At 37.4% G+C, this 25,126-nt stretch overlaps 1 protein-coding gene across 3 annotated transcripts in view; it reads right to left on the bottom strand.

Moving 5' to 3' along the window:
• LOC122809200 overlaps positions 1-25,126 on the bottom strand; it is a 377,799-nt gene that overhangs the window by 13,513 nt on the left and 339,160 nt on the right. For 2 of the 3 annotated variants that reach the window (XM_044080508.1, XM_044080509.1), the window contains 2 exons: positions 5,317-5,355; positions 1,055-1,142 (listed from right to left, as the gene is read on the bottom strand). In XM_044080508.1, the coding sequence (XP_043936443.1) occupies positions 1,055-1,142; positions 5,317-5,355 (127 nt within the window). The remainder of the gene's footprint in view (positions 1-1,054; positions 1,143-5,316; positions 5,356-25,126) is intronic. The other variant, XM_044080510.1, reaches the window with a different exon arrangement.

Raw genomic sequence — 25,126 nt, 5'->3', positions numbered from 1 at the left:
ACCTCAAAAACCTGTCCCTATAGTCTATCTCCTACAGGCTGCTGAGGGAAGATCTATGCCTGGCATGCAAAGCATTGTCAAACATATGCTGATGGAGCTCCTGCAAATCTGCAAAACAAATAACACCAGAATTACCCATTTTAAAGACCTAAACCTTGTCTTTGATATAAATAGGATCTGCTGGAGAGGCAGGTATGTATCACAGATACTACCATTCTCTGCAACAGGCTCCCCATCCATGTGAGGCAGAGTTCCTCCCTAACACAATTCAGGTGTAACTTGTACAATTAGATGGAGAACAGAAAATTCATCCCTGGTTTGACACCTATGTCTCTAATGAATATAGGCAGCCTGTAAATGTTTCATCTCCCAGGCCTCTGCCTGTAAGTGTTTAATTTACCAAGCACCTGCGTACACTTATCAAGGGTACCAGAACTTATCAGAGATTTGGGATGCATGGCCAGGCTTAAAAGGGCCCCTGCGGTCATTAACCTAGTACATACTTATGAACCTATTACTGCATGTGGGCACATACCATTTTAATTGGCAAACTTCATGTTTTACACACTTTATTTACATTTGATGACTTCAGTCCCTCAGCCCTGATCAAAATACATAAACACAGGCCATATGACAACACTATTGGAGCACAGCAGTTTCCATTCCTACTGCTTCACATTTTTCCTTTTTAATTCCATATATATTACATACAGTTAAACATTTTTGCAGAAAATCAGCAAAAACAAAAGTCAACATTTAGAAATAACATTTTTTTTCTTTGCTTATCCACTGCATTAAATGAAGATTGTTAATACATTTGCACTCTTAGATGACAGATGATAACCAGGTATCTTACAGAGGCAGAATATATCCAAATAACAGGAATAAAACCAAGTGCTAGCAAATTAAAAATGCTGGTAAAATAAAACACTAAACCACAAACAAATAGAGTACAACAACATGTCTGCAAAGAATGGAAAAGCAAATCACGTTCATTTTATTTATTTGTAGTTAACTGTCTTTTATTTAGCAGACAAAATATAGAAAATCTTACCTGATTTTCAGATAAATGACAGGTCCTGCAATTGTGACTACAGATATCAGTACTACTGCAGTAATTAGTACTTTATTCACTGTCTGTCCTAATAAAAATAAACAAATAAATAAACAAATAATTAAATACATTAAAATTTGCATACTATGTTTCAGAAAGCACAGCACTAACAGAGGGAAATTTCAGTAATAGCTGGCTAAAAGTATAGTGTGCAGATAAATTGCAAAACATTTTGAAATTATTACATATCTTAAATTCTGTGGACACTGGACAAGAACATTATAGTTATGTGAGATGTTTAACATTACAATGGTTCTTCCTGGGATGATTATTTATAGCAGATTTTAATGTTAGGAATATCACCAATAGATCACAGCACTATAGTAGCCATTCTGCTTGATCCACCGTTTGTTCATGACATTTGATGATAAAGGTTCCAACCCATCCCCAGATCTTTCCATTGAACAACTATAACTGCTAAATTTGTTGTTGTATCTTTTGGCTTTTCCCGGTTAGGGGTCGCCACAGCGGAATTCCAGTCCGCTAATGATTGGCAGTAGATTTTTACGTGCCGAGTTGCCAGCCCTGACGCACAACCTTCAACGAAGGTATGCCCATTCATGCATGTCTCCACACAGAAGACGCTCTAGTTGAGAATCGAACAGGACAACGTCTTACTGTGAGGCGACACCGCTACCACAGCACCACCACTTAGGGCAACTATAATAGCTAAAGTAAGGATTACAAAAAAAAAAAAAAAAAAAAAAAAAAAAAAAAAAAAACAAAACTTACTCCATAAAACTGCTAAATTGTACAGTAACCGTTATGTCATCCTATATACACAATTTAAATACATGTGCAAAGTCTGAGGATAAAATACAAAAAAGCACCCGTTTCAACAGTCTGACTCTAGAGCATATTGTTATAAATAACTCACGTAGCTATTTTTTTCCATCACTGTGATCTTCCTGCATATGCATGGGCATTTCTGATCAATGTAATTCTATTCCAGGAGGATCACAATAAGAATGTACATTAGTCTATTTATATTCTGCTCTGCTATATATTAATTGTATTATATATTAATATTAGTCTATTATGTATTATAATATTTACAAGGTACAAAGACCTGTAGTGTTCAGAAGTCTGGCCTTAAGCATCAACAAAAAAATATGAAATGCTTCAGGAGACATAAAAATGACTGTTAAAAAGTGAAGTGTTACACATTTCTTTGCTCAGTTTGTAGAAATGGAAAAAAAGCAAATGATTGAGAAACAAAACAAGCAGAAGACATATTTTAATGTTCTGCATTGTATATTTATGATAGCATCTGAGTCAAATGTGCCAATTGTGTAGCCTATTAGAAGTCAATCATAAGAAAACTTTCTTGTTTCTTAGAACAGTAATTTTTCATGGATCCACTCTTGGCTATTAGCCTATTAGAAGTCAATCATAAGAAAACTTTCCTGTTTCTTAGAACAGTAATTTTTCATGGATCCACTCTTGGCTGTCTCAGATATCTCAAACATCTAACTCACAACATCTAGCAGGTCTAATTTCTGGCTAGTTATTGCAGGTTGAGCCACAGACATATCATTATACAGTCCAGATAATGGCATGAAGTAGCAACATACTCTCCATCCTGAAGAAGTCCATGAGTAAGCCGAGCAGGAGAGACAATGATTTTGGGTAAGAGACTGAATCAGACTCGTCATGGAGTTGATCATATTTAATTAGGCCTTGTCTTTTAAGATTTTCTAATACTACCATGTGCAACTTTCATAAAACAGAGAGGAAAGTGTTCTCATATGTAATCACCAGACGAAGCAGACACTTCTCATGATGAGGTTTCCTACTTTGTGGACCTGGGGGGCTATTCAACCCAGGTTACTGAGAAATGCATTTTAGATTTTAAAACTCACACCCAAGAGTTCCTTGATAGGGCTCAGTTTTTAATGCACATGATTTTATTCATGCAGATAGCAGTTTATGCTTTCTTGCTTTTTTAGGCAATATATAATCATGAAAGTTTGTGAAAACACCTTCAGTCTTTGAGATGATGTGTCAAGGACTAAAGCACTGCTAAGTGATGGTCATGTCCATATGCTAAAATACAGTAAAACTAATCATAGGAAATCAAATTATGTTCTAAAATCAATATTTTACTGATTAATTCCTAACACGGCATCATACTTTTTCAGATTTGTGTGGGTTTGGGGGGGGGGGGGGTGTAACACCCACACACCTACTTAAGCATCCAGGCTTCAAAGTCTCACAGTCTTGGGGAACAGGGAAACCTGCAGTTTACCACTTAGTAAAATATTTACATGCATTTTTTATGGTTTGTAAATTAAGCTTAATTGCAGCTACAAAATTTGGTTAACTATTGTTTCTAAAGGAGTGGCAGTTGTACATGTTCTTCGAGTGACTGGTTATTTTTTTTTTCTGCAAATGGTTTAGTCTGTTAGGTTATTAGAAGGTGCAGTATTAGTTATTAGAAGGTGTAGCAGGGATTGTTTATTTGTGTTTGGGTTAGTTTTAGTGGGATGGCTATTATCTGTGACAGACCATTCTGAGAAAAGTAGTAAAGAATTTATATATTTTTAGGATCTAGCATGTCTCTGTTGAAGTTCCTCATTACAACTATGTTACCATGGGGATCTTGTTTAGTAATATATGTTTTACTAGGTTTGATGCAGAAGATAGATGCTACATATTCCATGGCATGCAGAAGTCTTTTGTGCTACTGATTTGTCACAGGTTTGAAACCAGTTATGCGAGTTTTTGGCAGTGTGTATGCCTTGTTCTTGCAGGGACAGACTTCAGTTTATTTTTTTCCTTATTAGTAACATTGTGCCTTCTTCTGATCTATTATCTGGTCCATTGATCCCAAAACAAATAGTAATAGGAATGAAGGCACTGTGATAATCATAAGTTTTATTTACGGCATGTTCTGAAATCCCAATAATATCTAGCTTATGTTGAAAACCCATGCTTTAAACATATTGAATTTATTATTCAGGCCTTGTGCACTGATATGCATGAATTCCTGGTTTCTCACTTGGTTCTATGAAACTGTTTTTTTTTTCTGACCTTATTTATTGAAGATGAGACAATTTTGGATGAAATTTTGGGGGTGGACTCATGCTGGAAGATTGGATGAGGCTTTCCTTAATTTGATGTGTATCTGTATGCTAGCATGTTAGCTATTTCTATTGGCGTTTTGGTAAGACTGTTTTGCTGCAGTATGTGGCATTCTTGTTCCTTGTTAGTTTTTCAGATATGGATGTAAAATGCCTTTTTACTTTCATGTGTCTTGGTGGCAAGTTGTGCAGAAAATGAAGCTTTGATTTGTTTGATTGCCTTAATGAGTTTATTCTGGAAGGTATTACATTACTCTTGTTGAACTGGCTAGAGCAATGTTTGAAAATGTTGCCTTCTCCTTTCTTTGGATTTCATATATTTTGTAGCTCCATTATTTAGCTTTATTGCAAAACTTTCTTCTTTATTTAAGCCTCACAGGGAGAAAATTATCAATGCATCTATTTCAGATGTTGTAGAAGGCCGTAAATGCTTCAGCATTAGGTTGTAAAAGAGAGGCTTCATCTTCAGTCTCAGCTGTGTGAGGCAAGGTGACTGTTTAGCACACCATACTTACCATTTGAAAAACCCTTAATGATGACATCATTTTTATTATGTTTCCTAAGGTGTATGTGAGGAACATTACACCACTGTAGTCACAGCCAAAAGAAGATGTGCAATGTTTAGTTTATTTATTTTCACCATGTTGGCTTTTTACATATTACTTTTTGTTATGTGTAATATATGACTGAACGAGTATCCAGCTGAGCAATCTTGAACATATTACCAACAAATGGCCATTTATAGATGGGTATATTTCTGTTTTAAACTGAAAGTTTGGAACCTTTGCAGTCTGTCTATTTCTAAAGGCTATTTTGACCTAAACCTGAATCAATGTGTTTTTTTTTTCATTATTTCATATGAAAGTATTTTAAATGCAAATCTACAGTGTTGTTATAACCTATAACAAGTCATATATTTCTGTGCAAAAATTAAGAATTCAAGTTATTCAAATATTGTATATTAAATATGACATTGAACAAATTAAAAAAATTACAATTCAAGGCACAACTGCTAAGTTTTAAGACATTTTCCCAAGTTTTAGTTCACAAGTTTTAATTTTTCTACTACAAGTATTACTAAAGGTATAAAGGAGCAGAAAACCAATATTGTATACTGACCTACTTTGGGTTTCTCTGAATCTGTGGAATTCAGACCTGCTAGTAATTAATAAAAAAGTAATTAATATTGAAAATTAACAAAAAACTGTAGAACAATGATTTGTCATAGACAGATTTTCTATAAAATAATCTATCAAACCAATCAGAAATGTTATTATGTTAGACATTTTGCTTTTCACCAAAACTTGCAATTTTTTCTATGCATTTTGACTGTTGTAGAGTTTCTTACAGTATTTAATTATCAATTTGCATTGATGGGTCCAACCCATTTCTTATTTGATGACATAATCTAAAAGTACTGATTCTAGCAGTGATTTTTAAGTTTAACCATAAAGTAAATATGCCACTGTACAGAAATGTCTAGTAAAGAAGATCATTGAGCCCCATATGATTTGCAAGTATACACACAGAAAAATTCATATGTTACAAGGACCCATGCCATGCAGGCATCTGATAACAGTTAGCAGTTTCTAGAAGTATCAATATAACTTTAAAATTACACTTCTGACAGTATTAGATAATAGTGCAGTGATTGTTTCTCGTCTTCCATATACCGCAAGTAAACCTCAAGTATCTACATAAAGAAGCATCAGAATATCTTCAATTATAGTAAAGCCTCATCCATATGTATCTAATCTCTACAGATTAAAAATAGGAGGCAGGAGCTATTCTATGGTCATTTACTCAAATATTCCATACAAATACCTCCACTTAATTCTTATTTTATTAGAATATTATGACCTTCATTAAGGTGGAGAAATCTTGCATGCAAGAAAAGCTTATATAGTAGTTTTTCAGTGGGAATTCAATAAAACCTGCCAGATTTTTTTCTTGGTGTATACTTCGCACTGCGATGCATACATGAGCGTGAACAATTTTGGATTATGTAAGCATCACTTAGGGGCATGCAAGAATACACAAACAGGGAAACTTCCATGGAATGCAAGTTTCCTCATTAGCAGGTGAATCTTATGCAAATGAGTCAGGTGGAGCGATCCAACAAGCAAAAAGGCATCCATGCAGAGTGTATGTCATTGCCCATAGTTTCAACAGAATTTTTCCATATACAGGAGTCTACACAGAGAGAAGGGGGTGTAAAAGTCTACAAATATGGACATTAACTCTGCTGCAAATGTTAGATCACATACATATATGTGCAAAACGTACATTGTGGATGTCTGAAAAGGGAAGGAATATTAATTTTGGCATGTTTGCACTTTGTGCAGTAGTGTGCAAACATGCTTAACAGAAATAAAAAAAAAATATATATATATATATATATATATATATATATATATATATATATATATATATATATATATATATATAAATAACATTTCTAATATGGTTTTCACAAATGTACTGTAGTACCTTGTACTGTGCCCATGCAACTGTGCATGCATGCTGTTACCTAGCTCACACAGCCATGAACAGTGTAGCTTCTAGGCTGTCAGCATGGATATGTATGCAAATGAAGTTGTTTTCTTAAATTGTTGAAAGGAGCAACCGTGTCCTCATATCCACTTTGTGTAGCCTCCTACACAATGGCGATATTCCTACTGGATGTGGATGACATCAGGGGGTGTGTCCTATTATTTTTAGGAATTTTTTTTTTTGTACCCAGTACACCTGTTTGCGCTGCATACTTCATAGTTTCGCATGTTCACATGGACAGACCACCCAGGTCACAGTGTTTATGTAGGCAGCAATCAATTAAAACTGGATATACTAAATTATTATTTTTGACTTTTGCATAAGCTATGCTGTGTGCCACGGTGCATAGCGCTGCGTTGCACACTAAAGCAGGGCCTTTAAATTATGTCAATTATATTCTAGGCAGGTAAACTACATCATAATTAGCCAATTCCACATGGTGGGCCTACAGCAGAACTGTACAAAGTATACATACACCCTACATTCTGTTTATTTCTCAGTACTCTGGACCATTGGAGTAGAGACTTGGGAATTTTAACTGGGATAATGCTAGCAGCTGCTGCAGCTATGCAAAATCTGTATCTGCTAGATGCTAAAGTCAATACTGCTGTTGCTGCTGACAATAGGCCTAGGCTGAGAAGGAGAAGAGTGTTCCGGCCCAGGGTAACCTTCCAGGAGCTACATGAGCTGGAGACTGTAAAGCACTACAGAGTGGATAGAGACATATTACAAGAGTTCACTGAACTCTGCCACCTTCAACTCAGAGCTAGAGCTAACAGAGGGGAACCCATCCCAGTGGAAACAAAGGTATGGGTAGTCCTTAGGATACTAGCTACAGGTAGTTTTCAAACACCAGCTTAGACATGATGGGGTGTCACAGGCATCTGCATCCAGGATACTCCACCAGTTCTTGGATGCTATGCTTCCACATGCCAGTGAGCACATATTTTTTTCCCTTTCCACTGAGGTGAGGGCTAGCGATATGCAATACTTCTACCATGTAGCATACTTTCTGAAGTATTGGGGCCATAGATTGCACACATGTACACATCATGGCACCACCTGGTGAGCAGAGTACAGTCTATATTAACTGCAAGGGGTACCACTCCATCAACTGCCAGGTCATGTTCAATGCCCAGGGGTTTATCCTGAATGTGTGTGCTGGCAACCCTGGCAGTTATAATGACTCTCATATCTGGCACGCATCACAGCTATACCGGATGTTTGCTAGGGGGGACATCCCACGCAGCCACTTACTGGGGGATGCTAGCTGTGTCCTGGAACTGTGGATCATGACACCCAGCAGAAATGCACACACACCCACAGAAGAACACCATGATGAAGCACATGCACAAATTAGGAACATCATAAAGAATGCATTTGGGAGTCTGAAGTCACAGTTCCAGTGCCTTGATATATCTGGTGGAGCCCTACTGTATACTCCAGCCATATGTGCACAGATATTCACAGTATGTCCTATGCTACATAATTCAATCCTGTGGAAACAGCTGCAGCAGGATCAGCAAAGGGAAGGGATACACAGCCCCCACCAGTGCCTAGGTCACTACAGTCACAGTTACAGGACTCAGAGGAGGAGACCCCTGTTGATATACCTGTAGGCAAATTTATGTGTGCTCAGTATGCAGCCACAGTCACAGGAGGACTCAGAGGAGGTGCCCCCTGTTGATGTACCTGTAGGCAAATGAATGCATGCTCAGTATGCCCTGGCTTTGGCTACGAGACAACGCATACCACATTCACTGACAACCTAGGGACCTAGATGCTGACACCTTACTCCTACTCACATACACACATTAAAATTGATGCCAGGCAACTCACACATCCTGTACTTATCCATGTATTGGCTGTGTACTGCGTGCATCAGCCAGAGTCAGCCCTGAACTACAGTTGTGTCACCTGCTGCATTTGCAAGGTAAGTCCATAACCTACACAGTACTCAAAAGGATTATTATGATATGTCATTGTATGTATAGACCTGATAAATTATGCAAGTAACTATAGTGGGCTAGTTGGACAGAAATGATATCCGCATGGGACTACAGATACCCATTCCACTAACATGTTTCCATTCCTATTGAGTAGGCCTCATGAATAGAATATTCATGCGGTCCTACTGCAACAGATTACTGGTACATCACTGAAGGGAGATGTTAGATAGTGAGGTTAAATGATAGACTTTTGCGCATCCCAGCAGAATATGTCATGCTGTTCTTCTACCCCTCAACACAGCAGTGTTTCCTTGTATCTGTAACTCATCAATGGTATATGAGCATTTCACTCAGTCTCAGGACAGTAATATAAAAATTGATCTTACATTGCATGTATTAGGTAATTGAGGAATAGCAATGTATACATTTATGCAAGTGATTGAGTGATGAATGACCCCTTGTCTGTCAAGCAGCTTTTACAGCTCAAGGGACTAAGGCAATTACCTTTTGTGATAGTGTTTGTGGTTCTCATCTAAAAGTACCCACTTATTTTGGATGTGAGGTATTAATAAGTTGTGTTTTACAGACTGTTATTCTGTGTGTGCTGTACTATTATTAACCTCTTTCACATATTAATTACATAAGACAACTTTAGAAAATCTTAGCCGATATGAATGAAGTGCAGCAGTGGAGAAACAGGGACAGATATCATATTGTGTAACACACAAAATCCCAGACTGGAGTACAGCTAGGTGTGAGCTGAAGTCAGTTTATAACTAGCCAGAACTCCCACTGGGCATGCTCATACACACAGGTAAGCAGAGTGCAAATCCATTGCTCCTCGCACAATGCCTTTTAAAATATATATATGTCTATACATACATGGTTATATACAAATATATATATGTCTCTCTCTCTCTCTCTCTCTATATATATATATATATATATATATACGCACACACACACACACACACACACACACACACACACATGCATCTCTGTGTCTCCCTCATGTCTAGATAACATATATATATATATATATATATATATATATATATATATATATCATGCACACACACAAATATATATATATATATATATATATATATATATATATATATATATATATATATCGAAGATCATATGTTCGAAGTTTTAAAACTTCGAAATCCTGAACGGAGATCAGTATACAGCACAGAACGGGAGATTTCCTTTTTCCTCATTGTAGTGTGATCTCGGAGTTGGCATATTTAAGTAGCGGGGGTGTGGAGGGTGCAGGGGAGGTTGCCACCCTTCAAAACCATGTTTTGTGATGTGTTGACTGCTTTTTTGGGGGGTTTCTTAATTTCGAGATTCCAAGATCTTGCGGTTCTGAATTCGATATTCTGAACCTTGGGATTTTGGTATTTCGAAATTAAGATGTGAATCTATATATGTCTGTACTGCCTGACATAACCAGATTATGGTGAGTACAGCTGCACTATGACACATATATAATGTTGGTCAAGTAATCAAAAGTAAGGGCTCAACAGTAGATAATGCACTTACTTACAGCCTCCTGTGTGCACTGACAGAGAGAACTGTTTTTGGCTGCAGGCTTGCCCATCCAAAATGCATACAGACACATATGGCCAAATGGCTACTATTGCCATACAGCTAGGATAAAAAAACAGTTATCTGACTGCTAGGCTACTAGCTGCAGATGACAGTAAAAAGCAATGTCACTTTGTAGGCCACATACACTGTTCAACACAGACCTTATTTATGTCCTCTACAAGTAGCTTGCCAGCAGTTTTTTTACAAAGCAGACTTGAGCTGTGGTGCATGCATTAAGTACTGTGATCCACAGTGTATAAGACTAGATAGGTAGGGGCTCTAATCTCACTCCAGTCCACTTGGTATGTTTGTGTGTTTATGTGCATCTCCCTACAAAACAAGTGTGACTCCCCCATTGACTTCCAAAGTGCAAGGGTTCTGCACTTTTTAGTCCTTGCAGTTGATGCAGGCCTCCAAACATTTGTTTTCCACAAGGCCTGCTGATGTCATCGACCATAACACTACCAACAGCCATCTTAATATCAAATTTAAGCCATGGTATTTGCATTAAGTACTGTGATCTGTAGGGTCTAAGACTAGATAGGTAGGGGTTCTATTCTCACTCCAGCCCACTTGGTGTGTCTGTGTGTATGTGCATCTTCCTTTAAAACAAATATGATTACCACACTGACTTAGAAAGAGGCAGGGTTTTTCACTATTTTGGGTGCAGCAGGTGACGCAGGGCCCCAAATTCCTGTCCTCCACAAGGCCTGCTACTGTCATCTAGCATAAGAGTACCTACGTGTTAATGTCAGACTTGCGCCATGAAGTGTCTGTTAAGTACTATGCTTTGTAGTGTGTAAGACTATATTGGTAGGGATTCTACTCTCATTGCAGCTGACTTAGGATGTGTGTGTGCTGGCAAAGTTCTGTAAAAATTAAGTGGTAGTCTCTCACTCTAGTCAAGTTGTTGTGTGTGGATGTTAGAGTACTTTACATCAGCCTATCGGATCATAGGATCTTTGGGATTTACTAGGCTAATGGCCTTAGGATATAACTGAGATGTTGTTTGTAGATGGCGTTTTCTCATTGGAAAATTTTCCCTTGAGACACCGCATTAAACGTCACACTATGGGGGTGGCAACAGCCTTGGCCAGTAGCCAAAATCCAACAGATTACAGATGAAGACCATCTCTGGCAAAGCAGTGAGGTCTATTGAGCAAGTCCTCCTGGGGTGACAGATAGTGGATCCCATTGCAATGACACCACACACTAAGGCAATTATTGAAGTCACTCATTTTCCTTTATTATATTGAGCCATCATCACAGGTGATGGTAAAATGCAGCTCAAGGCTAAGGGCATACCTGCGTGAGACACATAGTCTGTAAGCTCAGTCATGTGTCTGCATACGGTCCAGAGAGTTATATTTCAAGTTGTACACACCAACAGGAACTCTGACTTGTCATAACAGTACCTGATGTTGATAGACGAGTGCACATGTGATATGGTGTATCCTGGCACCTCACACAAAGCTGACAGTGCTCTTTCCCTTATGTAGCCTGGTAAGAGGCATATCAATGTGTCTCATGATGTAATTACCTATGAGTAATATGTTTGGCTTTGTGTTTTGCCTTAGGTGTTTGACTGGTGAGACAGTGGTGCATAAGCTATTATGTGTACTGTGTTATCGAGGTATGATTACGTGTAGTGAACTTGCATTTGGGTTTCTGAGGTGTTTGGTGTTTACTTATGTGTCTGGTAAGGACCTCCACACATGTAGGTATGTTTGATGTGGGTTTGAGTGGAGTAGGAGGCGAAATGTGCATGTTGACAACCTGCTCATTGTCATATGTACTGACTGGTTTGTGAGGCAGCATGGATTCAAGGTTTTTAATATAGTCACATCTGTCACACATTTTTTGTACGGAGCAGGAGTAGAGGGTTGGGGATGCTTTCCACATCTCATCAGCAGTCAGTGATAATGCCATTAGCATTAGATTCTTGCTTTTGTATACTTCACAACAGGCCATGGTTAGGCAGCAGCCTGACATATGCTTAAATTTAACATGTTATCACCTTATGTTGTCATTCTAAGGTCATCCTAAGGTAAAACAGTACCTGACAGTATGGCATAACATGGAAGATTGAGTATAATGCTTTGCCAGGCATATGGAACTTGCGTTAACCATAATCCTGTTATTAGACAGGGTTGTAATAGCATACCAATAAATGTGACACTGTACAACTCCAGCAAAGTTAGGGTCATGCTGATATATGCTTGTGGTTGACAGTCTCAAACACATTGTCTGTAGGCACTCTTTGCAGTGAAAATGTGGATGTCCATGCATGCAAAGAAAACTTGTTCAACTTTGCAGTCATTACTTTAGCCTTACAAGTCTACAGTGGCAGTCAAGCAACCAGACAGCAAATGGATGTTGTGTGAAATGATGTGGAAACACATGCTTGTGTTCCAGCAACATAAATGTGCAGTATGACATAGGACATGTAGGAGCGAGATACACACTGGTCAAATGTGGCCTCTCCTCTACAGCAGGCCTCACATCCATGTCACGCAGATGTCCACTATTATTACACTGTTGAAGGGCATGATGCATGAATTGCTGTGAAGCTGTAAACTAACATGGATTACTGCCACTGTGGAGTCTGCTAGAGCAACCTTGGACATCAATATCACCTGTCATTGAACACTGTATTGTGATGAAGCAGTTGTGCTTCTAATCACCATGAGATCATTACCCTAGTCAAATCCTACAAGGCTAGAAACACTAGGCATAGTCCGTGCAAAAGTCAAATGTTTACTGTGGTTGTTAATCAGGACATATACCTGGAAAAGGGTATATAAAACCTACAGAGCCTTGCATATGTGGGACTACTGTGTGGATCAACAAACAGGCTGTGGCCTGCTTCCCATATTGAGCTTTATACTAAAGTTTTGCTTTTGGTGAGAGTAAAAGAATAGGAGATTTGTATCCCAGCAGAGTGTGGCTTTGGTGAGACCAGCAGTAGTAGTAGCCAGGCACCAGCAATTCAGGGCAAACCCCTCTTTTCAGCATTCTTCACAAGGTAATTGTTTTCAGTATGCACTGCTTTGTTAGTGTCTAATTGCAAATTAACTGTGCAAATATTCTACTCTTACCTTTACAGGGGGTACATCTTAGTTTCCCCTCAAGTGTTTGCCTGTGCTCTGTGCAGAGTCAGACACCTTAGGTGACAATTTACAGGGAAACCATGATGGAATTAACTGCAATACTGTGATGCACACAGGACAACCAGCAGGCAGTGACAAACAGTGTCCCCAGAAGTCTCAATAGTCTGATATTTAAAGCCATGAAAATAATTATCATGGAAATGATCATTAAAGATTTAGTATACCTACAGACACTGGACCAAACCCAGTTTAGTTTAGTCAAGGGCAGATCATGCCTACCCTACCTGATGGACCTCATGAGTGGTAATCAAAGCAATTGATGGGGGGGGGGGATGATTCAATTCACCTACCATGGCCTGTCAAGGCATTTGTCACTATTCGGCCATCAGGCATTGTTGGCAAACTGCATAGGTTAGTTACAAACTAGTATGATAGCTGGTGGATAGTCAAGTGGCTGACAGACATTATCCAGGACAATATCATTGGGGAGTCCACCTCCACAATGAGGCCAGTCACCGGTGGACTCTCTCAGAAATCGGTCCTGCGACTGCTACTTCTATGCATTTATTTCTCTGCAGTCATGGCCACTGTCATTGGCGTGTGACTGACTAAATTTGCAGATGCTTGCAAATTAGGAGCTGTCATTGAATCCTACACTGACTCAACAGTTATCCAGGATGGGCTGACACTGACATTCAGTGGTTGACAGAAGGAATGCTCAGTGTTATCCCTTGAGAAGTCATCCACCCCTCGTAACTATCGTATTGACCACACATATCCAACAGTTGACCCAGTAGTCAGGGACTTATGGACATATAGCTAGTGATTCTGCCACTGACTGTCACGGGTTGGTAATATTTGGGCATCCATTGCATGTTGCGCAACCTGTAAACAAAGGTAAGGCATGCAAATCTAAGAAAGTCATTGTTCCACTGTATTCAGCATTCATCACACATATGATTGAGTGCAATGCCACCTTTAGTATGTTACTAAATGGGCATAACCAACAACTGTAACATCCACAGAGCTTCCACACTAAACCAATATACAGTGTACATAACATGTCCTATGCAAACTATTTGTGTATTTTGTCTCCTACATGCTTTGGAGGAGAGGTGTATGCCTGCCATGCAGGGAGGTGGCAGACTTACTGTGTACCTCCTGCATATCAAAGAAAGGACTAGCATGAGAATTACCTGTCCTACACACCTGCACCTTGACTGTGGTATAAACAGGACATGCTGGAGAGACAGGTATGTAGCCCAGAGACTACACCCAGTATGTAATAGTCTCGCTCTCCATCCATGTGAAGCAGAGTTCTGCACTAACACAAATCATGTGCAAGTTACACAAATGGATGGGAACATGACAATGATAACTACTTTAGAACAAATGCCTCTAATGACCACAGGGAAACCGTAAGATGGTTCATCTCCCATGCCCTACTTGTGCATGTCTCAGCTCCCAAAACCCTGCTTACACTTACCAAGGGTATCATAGGCTCATAGGAAGTTACTAGGCTATTGGCCCTGAAGCCCTTATAAGCTTAGCCAAGAGTCTAGCCCATGTTTAGACAAATCAGCACCCGATGCCCCTGTCCAGCAGAGACATGGGTGGAATCACAGGGATGTATTTTCTGTCTCCCATCCAGTTATTCAAGTTGCAATTAAAAAGAGGTAGTTTAGGAATGCATGGCTAGGCTGAAAGAAGCCCTTGTTTTTGTTAGCCTATTATACACATGTGAGCCTATGGAGCCATGCAACTCTACTGTTTTACCATTCTGATGTCATTTTTCTTCTGTGCTGTTATTCCATCCTGTGCTCTGCCGTTGATGGGTTTATTGTAGCTTTGAACCCAGAGATGTGTCCTACACATTCCTGAAAGTAAAACATAAACAGTTCCATGTGACACATTTCATTATGTAAATACACAGCCATTACAACAGCATCCAACTTAATGTATACAAAATAATGTGGTTTACCCATTACAAATGTCAGTGTACAATATCTGTAACTGACCAGTACAAGTATCATATCAAAGGCAACAATGGATGAAACAGCTACATATTAATTTAGATAGTCACCCTGTGCATCAGACACATAGCTTCATTTCCCTGCATTGATGATAAGGATGACAGGGATGCGGCACAGGTATCATCACTTGCACAGGGTGTTGTATGGGGGTGCAAGAGGCGTAGGCTGACCCAATAGGTTGGCAAGCATGTGTGTGTGTCAGAAAGGGGAACAGGCAAGACGGACTATGTAAATGTGGCATGTGTGTCTGTAGGTGACTTGAATGTGACAGTGGTGTGTGAGTGCATGAACACAATCAAGCTCAGTGCTAGCACTACGTGAATGTATGTTGGACAGCTTTGAGCCATGCATGGTAGAGTTAACATTCATCATCTCCACCCCCGAGCATGAGAACTGGCTCTGCCAGAAGTTGCACTGGCACCTCATTGCCCAAGGTCAGATGCTGGGCTACTATCTGAGGGTGACTGCTGTCTGCTGGGATCATGTCCTCCACAGGAATGCCTAGAATCATGAGTCCATGGCCTGCCATGTCTTGGTGTGGACAGCACACTCCCCTCTGGAGGGCTGGATGTCCTAGCACTACAGGGCCGTGATTGTGCATGGCCATGTGGACTCTTAGCAGATGAAGTTGCTGACCTATGTCCATGAGTCTGATGCTCAACTCCAACCAGACATTCCATCATAGACAATGTGTGTTCCAAGGCAGATAGTGTGTGATCTGTCTCACACCATCTTTCCACTGCTTCAGTCAACCGATCCAGGCTATCAGCAATGCGGTGGAGGCAGTCACAAATGTCAGATTGTGCTGCATCCATAACCCTGAGCATTGTGCCTGTGCCTTCATGATGGCCCTAAACATGCACTGAGTGACACGTGATGAGACACCTACAACAGGTGGTGCAGGGATAGCAGGCCTCCTACAAGCACCCCTATCAATCCACCTGTGTGAAACCTCGCCAACTGTTTGGTTATGGCCAGTGTCGGTAGTCACTGTAGCCAAAGTAGCCACTCTTCCCTGTTCAATGTCCTCACTTTCTGACTCCAATATATGTGGCCTCAGGGGACTGGGTGTGCATAGGCATACTGATGTGTATGGTGATAATTAGGGCAGATGGGGGATGTAAACCTCTGTGATGGATTCAGTTCCTGCAACCCCCCAGCTGTCCCTCACTTTGGCCACCATAATTATCAGAGTCTAAAGAGACACGTCAGGTTGTGAAGGGGACAAAAAACAAGCTCCTAGGTCACCTGTGATATAAAGAGAAAAGCATTACATTAATACCTGCACAACTGTGCTCTGCAGTACAATGTTTCAATATATGCTAAGCTGTATGCACTGCTGTCACTATTACAGACTTGTACAAATCACAATCTGATATAATAGGATATGGGTATATTAATTTCTAACCCAAATTTGTAAGTATTTAAAAATAACAGATCTTTAAACTAGACTCATGAGCAAGATATAAATTATGTACACTGTTGATATTCTGCAGTACTCTGCACAGTTTACAGGTATGGCCATCTGAAAAGTGCTGTAAATACTGTGAAATCAATCATTCTGCTAACATCTACACACCTACAAGGCATAGGTATGATGCTAAAGTATGTACAGTCAGAACGTATCTGTACATTTGTCAGTCATGCAGGTAGTACATCAGTCCACTAGCAGGCCTGTGATGACATTTTAGCTAATACCTTGAAGTACATCTACATCTGTGACAAAAATGTAAACATAAGGTAAAAATTAACATAACCAAACAAATGTTAGTATTAACATAATAGAAGATAATAATGAGTAACTGAAAGAAATAGAAAGGAATATAATGAGGAACACAACAATAAATAACGTAAATGAAAGTATTTTAACAGCAGAGCAATATAAAATTATATATAAGGCCAACATAAGAGGTAATTACAGATAATATATTAATATAAAATCATAGTAATACATATAATTAATACATTAAAGAAGAGAAGGGTGGGGTGAGATAGAAAAATGAACATTAGTAACTTTGCAGATAATATTATTCTACATAGACTACTACTACTACTACTACTACTACTACTACTACTACTACATACTTCTACATATGTAAGATTTCAGTTGTGAGAACAGTGACTGCTAATATTACAGTCGAACACTATCTAAATCCTGAAGGAAGATGCACACTCCACAACGCTATAATACGTCCTGATTTAATGAAAAAATACTCAGCAAACAGACAGATAAAAAAGTCAACAGATACAAAACGGATCAAGCGCTTTCATCCACCCAACATGTGGACTTCATCAGACTCAATAAAACAATTAGCAAGGCTGATTTATACATTTTTTGGCGCCAACACAGTAAATCCTTTTTAAAAAGATATTTCCCTTATAGTACCAATATGTAGCATAGTCATACCTCTCAACCTCTTAGAGCAAAAAATCTGGACAAAGCCTAAAATGATGTGGGGACAAATAGGGACCGATTTTAAATATTGCTCTTACAAACTTAGAAAGTTGACAGAATAATAGGTTTTAAAATAGCATGAATTTTCTGAAGGATGAGGAGTCTTAAACTCAAATGTTTGTCATTATTTAATAACTTCAATCCTCAGCTATTTGCCAGAAAGGTACAGATTTTAGGAGGAACATACCAAAAATATGAGGCAAAAATCTGGATATTCTGTGAAAATCTGTACAGTTGAGAGGTATGAGCATAGCACATTCTCCTTTTCCAAACACTAAAAATAATGAGAATAATATTGATAATAATAATAATAATCTCTTTTTAATCTTGCTTTTTGCCACTGGTACATAAATGTCCTATGCTACATATTGGTACTATAAGGGAAATATCTTTTTAAAAAAGATTTACTGTGTTGGCGCCAAAAAATGTATAAATCAGCCTTGCTAATTGTTTTATTGATTCTGATGAAGTCCACATGGGTGGATGAAAGCGCTTGATCCGTTTTGTATCTGTTGACTTTTTTATCTGTCCGTTTGCTGAGTATTTTTTCATTAAATCAGGATGTATTATAGCTTCGTGGAGTGTGCATCTTCCTTCAGGATTTAGATAGTGTTCTACTGTGGTTCGTTGTTGTATTCCAGTACACTATTGCATAGATTAGGTTTGACTGCTAATATTGCATAGATAATGTTACATGTACATAGCTATCAACCTTTTAGGATTGGACATTATGGGCCAAATCCAAGAAATGGTGGTACAAAGGCACAACTACAGATAATGTTTTTACAAAGTGTGCTCATACATAAGTAGCAAGGTGTTCCGATAACAGATTTGCCATTACTTTCCATTTCAAGTAATGTCATATATCTGCAAATCAAGGACCAGACATATGGGGTAGTCATCATCAAATTCTGCAAAAATTGTGACAGTTGAGAGGTATGTTCATGTACAGTAATTACACTAGACAGCTGGTCATTTCTCAGTTGACTGCTATGGGATTAGAACCCATAAGCAGTGACTACAGGAATAATGTGCACTTTATTTGAATGTAATGAATTCTCAACACACCGTCTCCTTTAAGACTTTTATTGCAACATTTTGTGTGATATCGTACATTTGCACACATATGTAGCTGTGGCTGCTATCAGACTGGAACCCACAAGTAGTGACCATAAGAATAATGAGCACTTTATTTGAAAACATTACTTATCAAAGCAACATCTCCTTTTACACTTTATTGCTTAATGTCACTTCATATCTGGCACTTTTACACTTTATTGCTTAATGTCACTTCATATCTGGAATTTACACACATGTATGGCTGTTTAGGACGTCTTTTAACCTGTTCATTTAGTGAGTGCTATCTGCAGCATATTGCAGAAAAAAATTATCCAACCTCAAGCTTGACCCTTAATCTAGGTATTGCACTACATTTATGTCTGACATTTCTTGGTGCATTATTTATTCATTCACATGTAATTGACTGGTGTTGGATTAGAACACACATGCAGGAATAAGGAACAATTTTTTGAAAACATTACTTCTCAAAGCACCATTTCCTTTAAAACTTTGTTGATAATGTTGCTTCAAATCTGTTGTTTGGACACATGGATAGCTGTCCAGGACTTCTGTTAAATTACCCATATACCCTATTCATTTACTGAGTGCAATCTACAGCTTATTTCAAACAAGATGATCAAAACACAGGCATGACCCTTAATCTGGGCTTTGCACTACTTTATTTCTGATATTTGCTGGTGCATAATATTTGTTTCACACACATGCAACAGTTGACTGTTGTCAGATTGGAACAGACATGCACTGAATACAGGAATAGTGAGCACTTTATTTGAAAACATTAGTTATCAAAGCACCATCACCTTTTAAATGTTATTGGTTAATGTTGCTTCAACTCTGGAATGTAGACCATGGGCAGCTGTGTAAGACTTATTGAGTGCACCCTACAGCATATTTCAGGCAACAAGCAGGCCAGAACAGTCAGGGTAACCACAACATTAACTGATGTTTGGAAGCTATGCTACACAGTACTGGATGCTTACTTGTGTTAACTTGCTTTACTATTTCAGGTAGACAATGACACATTAATAAAGACGTAAGATGTCCCAGGTATGTCATACCTGACTGTTAAGACAGCAAACTCTGTATTTACTTTATTGTATTATTAAGTAATGTAAAACATTATTACTTTGATGAATGTCTTACTTACCACACAACTGATTCATCCTGACCAAGTGCCCTGCATGGGAGTGGACATTGTGAGCCCTCTCCTCTGCAGCTGTGGAAAGATAAGCAAACCATTATGCATATGAGTTTTGCACAGATTCAGCTTGTATATTTCTAAATTACTGAAAAACATACTTACATATCTGTGGGGTGTGTCCATCCCTAGCCTCTTGGACCCAGGTGTCTAAGGTTCCCCTCTTCTTATGCCTCAGGTTGTCGTAGTGGTGATGACACTGCTCACCAGTACAGGGGATGCCAGTAGTACTGGTTAGGTCCCTGCCCAAATGATCCCAGGCCTCAGACTTACACTCTGAGCCCTGGTAGTCACCCTGCAGCAGCCAGGATGCATATTGCTGTACCAGGAGTCCAACAAAAACTCTGGACTCCTGAACTCCCCACATGTGCACAAAACTGTACCCCTTCACCTACAGCACCAGGCATATCCACAGCCAAGTTAAGACTCCGAAGAATGATGTGAAATTCGACTTTCCGGCCTTTAAACAGGCTGCATTTCCACCCTTGCACGTCATGCTGTAACTTTCAAAAAAGTGCCATGCAGCTTAGCATTGGGTAAACTCGCATTAACCATGTTTAAGTGGAGCTTAGCAATGCACAAACTAGAAAGGACCACTGATCATGTTTAAGCATTGCTTAGCATCATGCAGCTTTTTTAAATGTAACAATTTTTTAATTTATACTAAACTGATGTTTCAGTCACCTAACAGATTTTCACAGCAATATATGTAAAAAGTATGACTGCACAGGACTTTAACCTAGGACCTACTACACTGTAGGTCATGATTCAACCTTTCTAGCCACTGAGATAGTGAAAGGTACTTGTCTATCTTCAGATATACTGCAAAGTGCTTGTAACTGTGGTGCAGCTTTTCTGAGTGGGTTTGCTTGTTGCTAAGCAAGGCAGAAAGTCAACAAATGGTTACACCCGGTTAATAATTGTACATGTCTAGCAGATGCCTACTGTATATGTAAGCAAAGCTAAGCATAGCTAAGCAACGCACTCCACCGTGCAAACAAGCACATGGAAAACAATAATTAACATCCAATACATCAGGTTTCTATTTTTAGATGTCAGCAGATGTCTACTGTATATGTACACAAAGCTAAGCTTCACACCACACCATGCAAACAAGTACATACATGTAAAAATAGTAATATTAATAATAATAATAATAATAATAATAATAATAATAATAATAATAATAATAAAATTGCAATTTACTGAAATAAAATCTGTTATACAACTTTCGGTCCAGGTGGGCCAAAACATATTGTGCTGTGCTTACTAACTGTCCAGAATTTTTCTGGACAGTCCACAAGTACAGGACAGAATGTACAGTGTTGCTTACATGGAATCAATATCCATGTTACTGTGATCTTCCTCGGCAGCCCACCATAATTAATATGTATGGTGCACTGCCAAGGAGGAACCATGGCCATGTACATGGGTACATTCTGTATAGGCTGTTCATGGATCTTACATAGATTTTATTGAATCCTGGGGTTGGTCTTTTCTGATATCTAAGTTAATTTCATACGTAATAATCATTCATTTAAATACTCAGTTATATCATATATAAATTTATATTTTTTGATTATACAAGTATTCCTTCTTCTCAATATTTCTTTTCTAGAGCTGATGTAATGTTCAAAAGTTCAGGAAGTATTCTAACAGTTATATGGACAGAAAAGCATAAAAATCCATAGATCAATATATGTATATGTAAAGACTGCACAATGGAAAAATAAATGAATTAAAAAATAAAAAAAAATGTAAAAAATCAGTGGTAAGACATGGCAAAAAAAAAAAAAAAATATATATATATATATATATATATATATATATATATATATATATGACATGCATTTCTCCTTGACAATTTATATGTTTATGAGGAAGGGGTTGGCCGAATAACTTTGTCACAGCTTAATAATATACACAAAAAAAGGTATAAAAGCATTTGCTAAATAATCTTGTCATTTAAGAAGTTACTTATATATGGATTGTTTCATTATATAATGAACTATAAAAAATAATTTAAGTAATGAGATTAAAGTAATTTTCGTTTATAAATGCATTTATTATATTTACCTAATGCAAAAATAAGTGGATCTATGAATTAATTATTACATTTGCTTTCTATTTATTCACTTCCAGCCTCTTTGCTTCTTTCTGGTAATCTGTGTCTATACTCCACAGACTTTACCTTGTAGCATTATTATGCTCCACAAAATGTATCAGTTTCAAGTTAGGCTCTATTACTTCAATTGGCATGGCCATAACTAGCAGATAAAAGCAAAGGAGAAAGAGAGTAAGGCCCAAATCAGCACTGTACAAATCCAAATAATTACATCTTAAACATATTACAAGTAATGTTCATTCATTCTTTATCCTGAAATCTCAATAATCTTATATCAAAGAATGCAACAGAGAATCTGTGTTAAATATTTACAAATGTTAAATCAGAAAAATATTGCTCACATTTTTTGTCCTGTAAAATAATAAATATCTAGTAAAATAATCTCAGTTTTCATTTATTTTTAAAATAAAAAAGGATGCTTGAGATAATCTCCTAAAGGTACTGATCTTTCCATCAAGACTACACAAATATCAAATTATCATTTCTGTGAAATAGCATTTCATATGAAGGACCACAAGCCTATACAGAATCCAAATTAATATAATTATCTCTGTGGTGTCACAAATTAAGATATAAGGCAAATACTTGCTTAAAAAAAGAAAAAAAAGGTTGCATTTTCCTTTATTTGACAAAAACAGAGAAAGGCAGTATTTTTAAAACACAATGCAAGAGTGTATATAGTCTTCTTTAGAAACACTAATATTTTACCAGAGACCAAGACACTAGGGAAGGGGATTAGAAAAATAAACTTGAGCATATGGAAGCAGTGTGGCAATTAAAAACAGATGCAACCAGTCCCCCAGGAATGAACAAAAACTTTAGCATTAGTTGTTTTGTAAAATTAAAATCTGATACTTTAGCTATATTGCACATATATTTAAAAATGAGAGATGACTTGATGGGACAATACATATTAAATGGATGTAAACGTAATTTGTCTTATAATTTTGATCACGTGGTTTTATTTGTATTTAAATGTTTGTGAGTACTATGGTTTATTTGTTCTGATGAAGTCATGTTCATTTAGAAGGGCAAAAGTGCTTAACAGATTTTATTATTTTATTAAAATGAGCTACTTTTTCAGTGGTATGTATGAACATTGTTTGAAAGTAAATCTGTCATTTTGGAAAAGATATACATTAAACAGAATATGTAAAACTTGGTGTACTGCCAATTCTGATTATTCCCTATCCAAAAACATTGATCAATACCATTACCTAAGTATTTAGCTCAATACTCATCTCATGCTTAATGTCCATATTACCTTTTTAAATAAGTCATTAAATGCCAAACTATGTTTAAAGAGAAAGATTGCTAGTAATGGACAGCAAACTAATTTATTATGGTCTACCTCCAAATATTCTACTTATTGATAAATAACCGAAGTTAACTTCAGACAATCATTAATAAAATATGTCATTTTATTCTGTAACTTCATCTTGTGAATCACTGTTATACTCAGAGCAGGAGTAGTTGACTTCCTGTTGAAGAAAGAGCAAAACTGGAAGCTACACTCTTCCTTCTCTTGCTCTTGCTTCAAACTTATTTCCCCTTTTTGCCATGTGTCTGATATCCAGACAAATATAGAATGATCTAAGATCTAGTACCCATGAAGCAGTGAGCCTATAGTGCCCTAGGTATAACATGGTGAAATATAAACATATCTTCTCATGCCTCGCTCATTCTACCTGAGATTACGTTAATCCTGAAAAATTCTGTAAAATTTCATGTTGTCCATAAATAACTTTTCTCTCTGTTTTATATATATATATATATATATATATATATATATATATATATATATATATATATATATATATATATATATATATATATATTTATATATATATATATATATATATATATATGCGTGTGTGTTCTATATCTATTGCTCTTTGCAAAATTCTCCTTCTTGAATTCCCACCATAGGGAGCTTTATGTTGTATACTGTCCATTGCCTTTATATCCTACTGAGGCAATAGTTATTTCCAAGCACACTCTTCACTTAATTTTTCATATACCATCTACTCAGAACTTCTATACCTCATAAACATAGACAATCTATATCTCATAAAAATAGGCCATACAGACATCTCAGTTTTGACTAATATTGCATAACAAAATCTACAATACATATGAAATTCTTGGACTTCTACTATCTTCCTCTACTCTTGCCACCAGTTTCTTATTTTAACACATTCTTGATTTTTCTAGACCTGTCTCACTTTGGCATTACTTAATTACTTAATTATAATTCACCTGCATTTGCTAACATATATCGTAAATTAGTAATAATTTTAAAAGCAAAGACTCACATTGCTCAGCTGCGGAATGTGTAAACCAAAGGAATGAAAAGGAGTGATTACATATATTAAGTCTGAGATTAACATTTCTCTGAATGTTCTCTTTTCTTCAAGCCATGGCTACCTCATATCTAGCATATATAAGTTCAAGAGGTGTGGGACCAAGCCTTTCTTGGAATTGGTATTTATAAATTTAGAGGGGTCTAGAACAGTGAACTATTCAGGGGTTGCGGGTGGACTTGCCCTCTGCAAAAAAAAGTTTAAAGGATAAAAATTGATGTTCAGCATTTATTTTTCTGTGCTTTCATTTTTTACGGCATTACAGGACACAACATAATGAGTTTTGACATTTCAGTAAGAGCCTTTTAAACAGCAATTTAGGGATACAGTTTAAGTCTATGATATTAGCATGTACAGATGTAGAAAATATTTTATTCTACTATATTTTTGCTTTAAGACAGTATTTTACTATTTAACACTTTTGTCTTTTGTCATATAGCTTGTGTTGTAGCTAAAAATAGAACACT

This window comes from Protopterus annectens, chromosome 8.part0, assembly GCF_019279795.1.
Source record: "Protopterus annectens isolate FY-2018-M chromosome 8.part0, PAN1.0, whole genome shotgun sequence".
Classification (NCBI taxonomy): domain Eukaryota; kingdom Metazoa; phylum Chordata; order Ceratodontiformes; family Protopteridae; genus Protopterus; species Protopterus annectens.
Note: the sequence above shows the minus strand (reverse complement) of the source record. Positions and strands in the feature narration are given on the sequence as shown.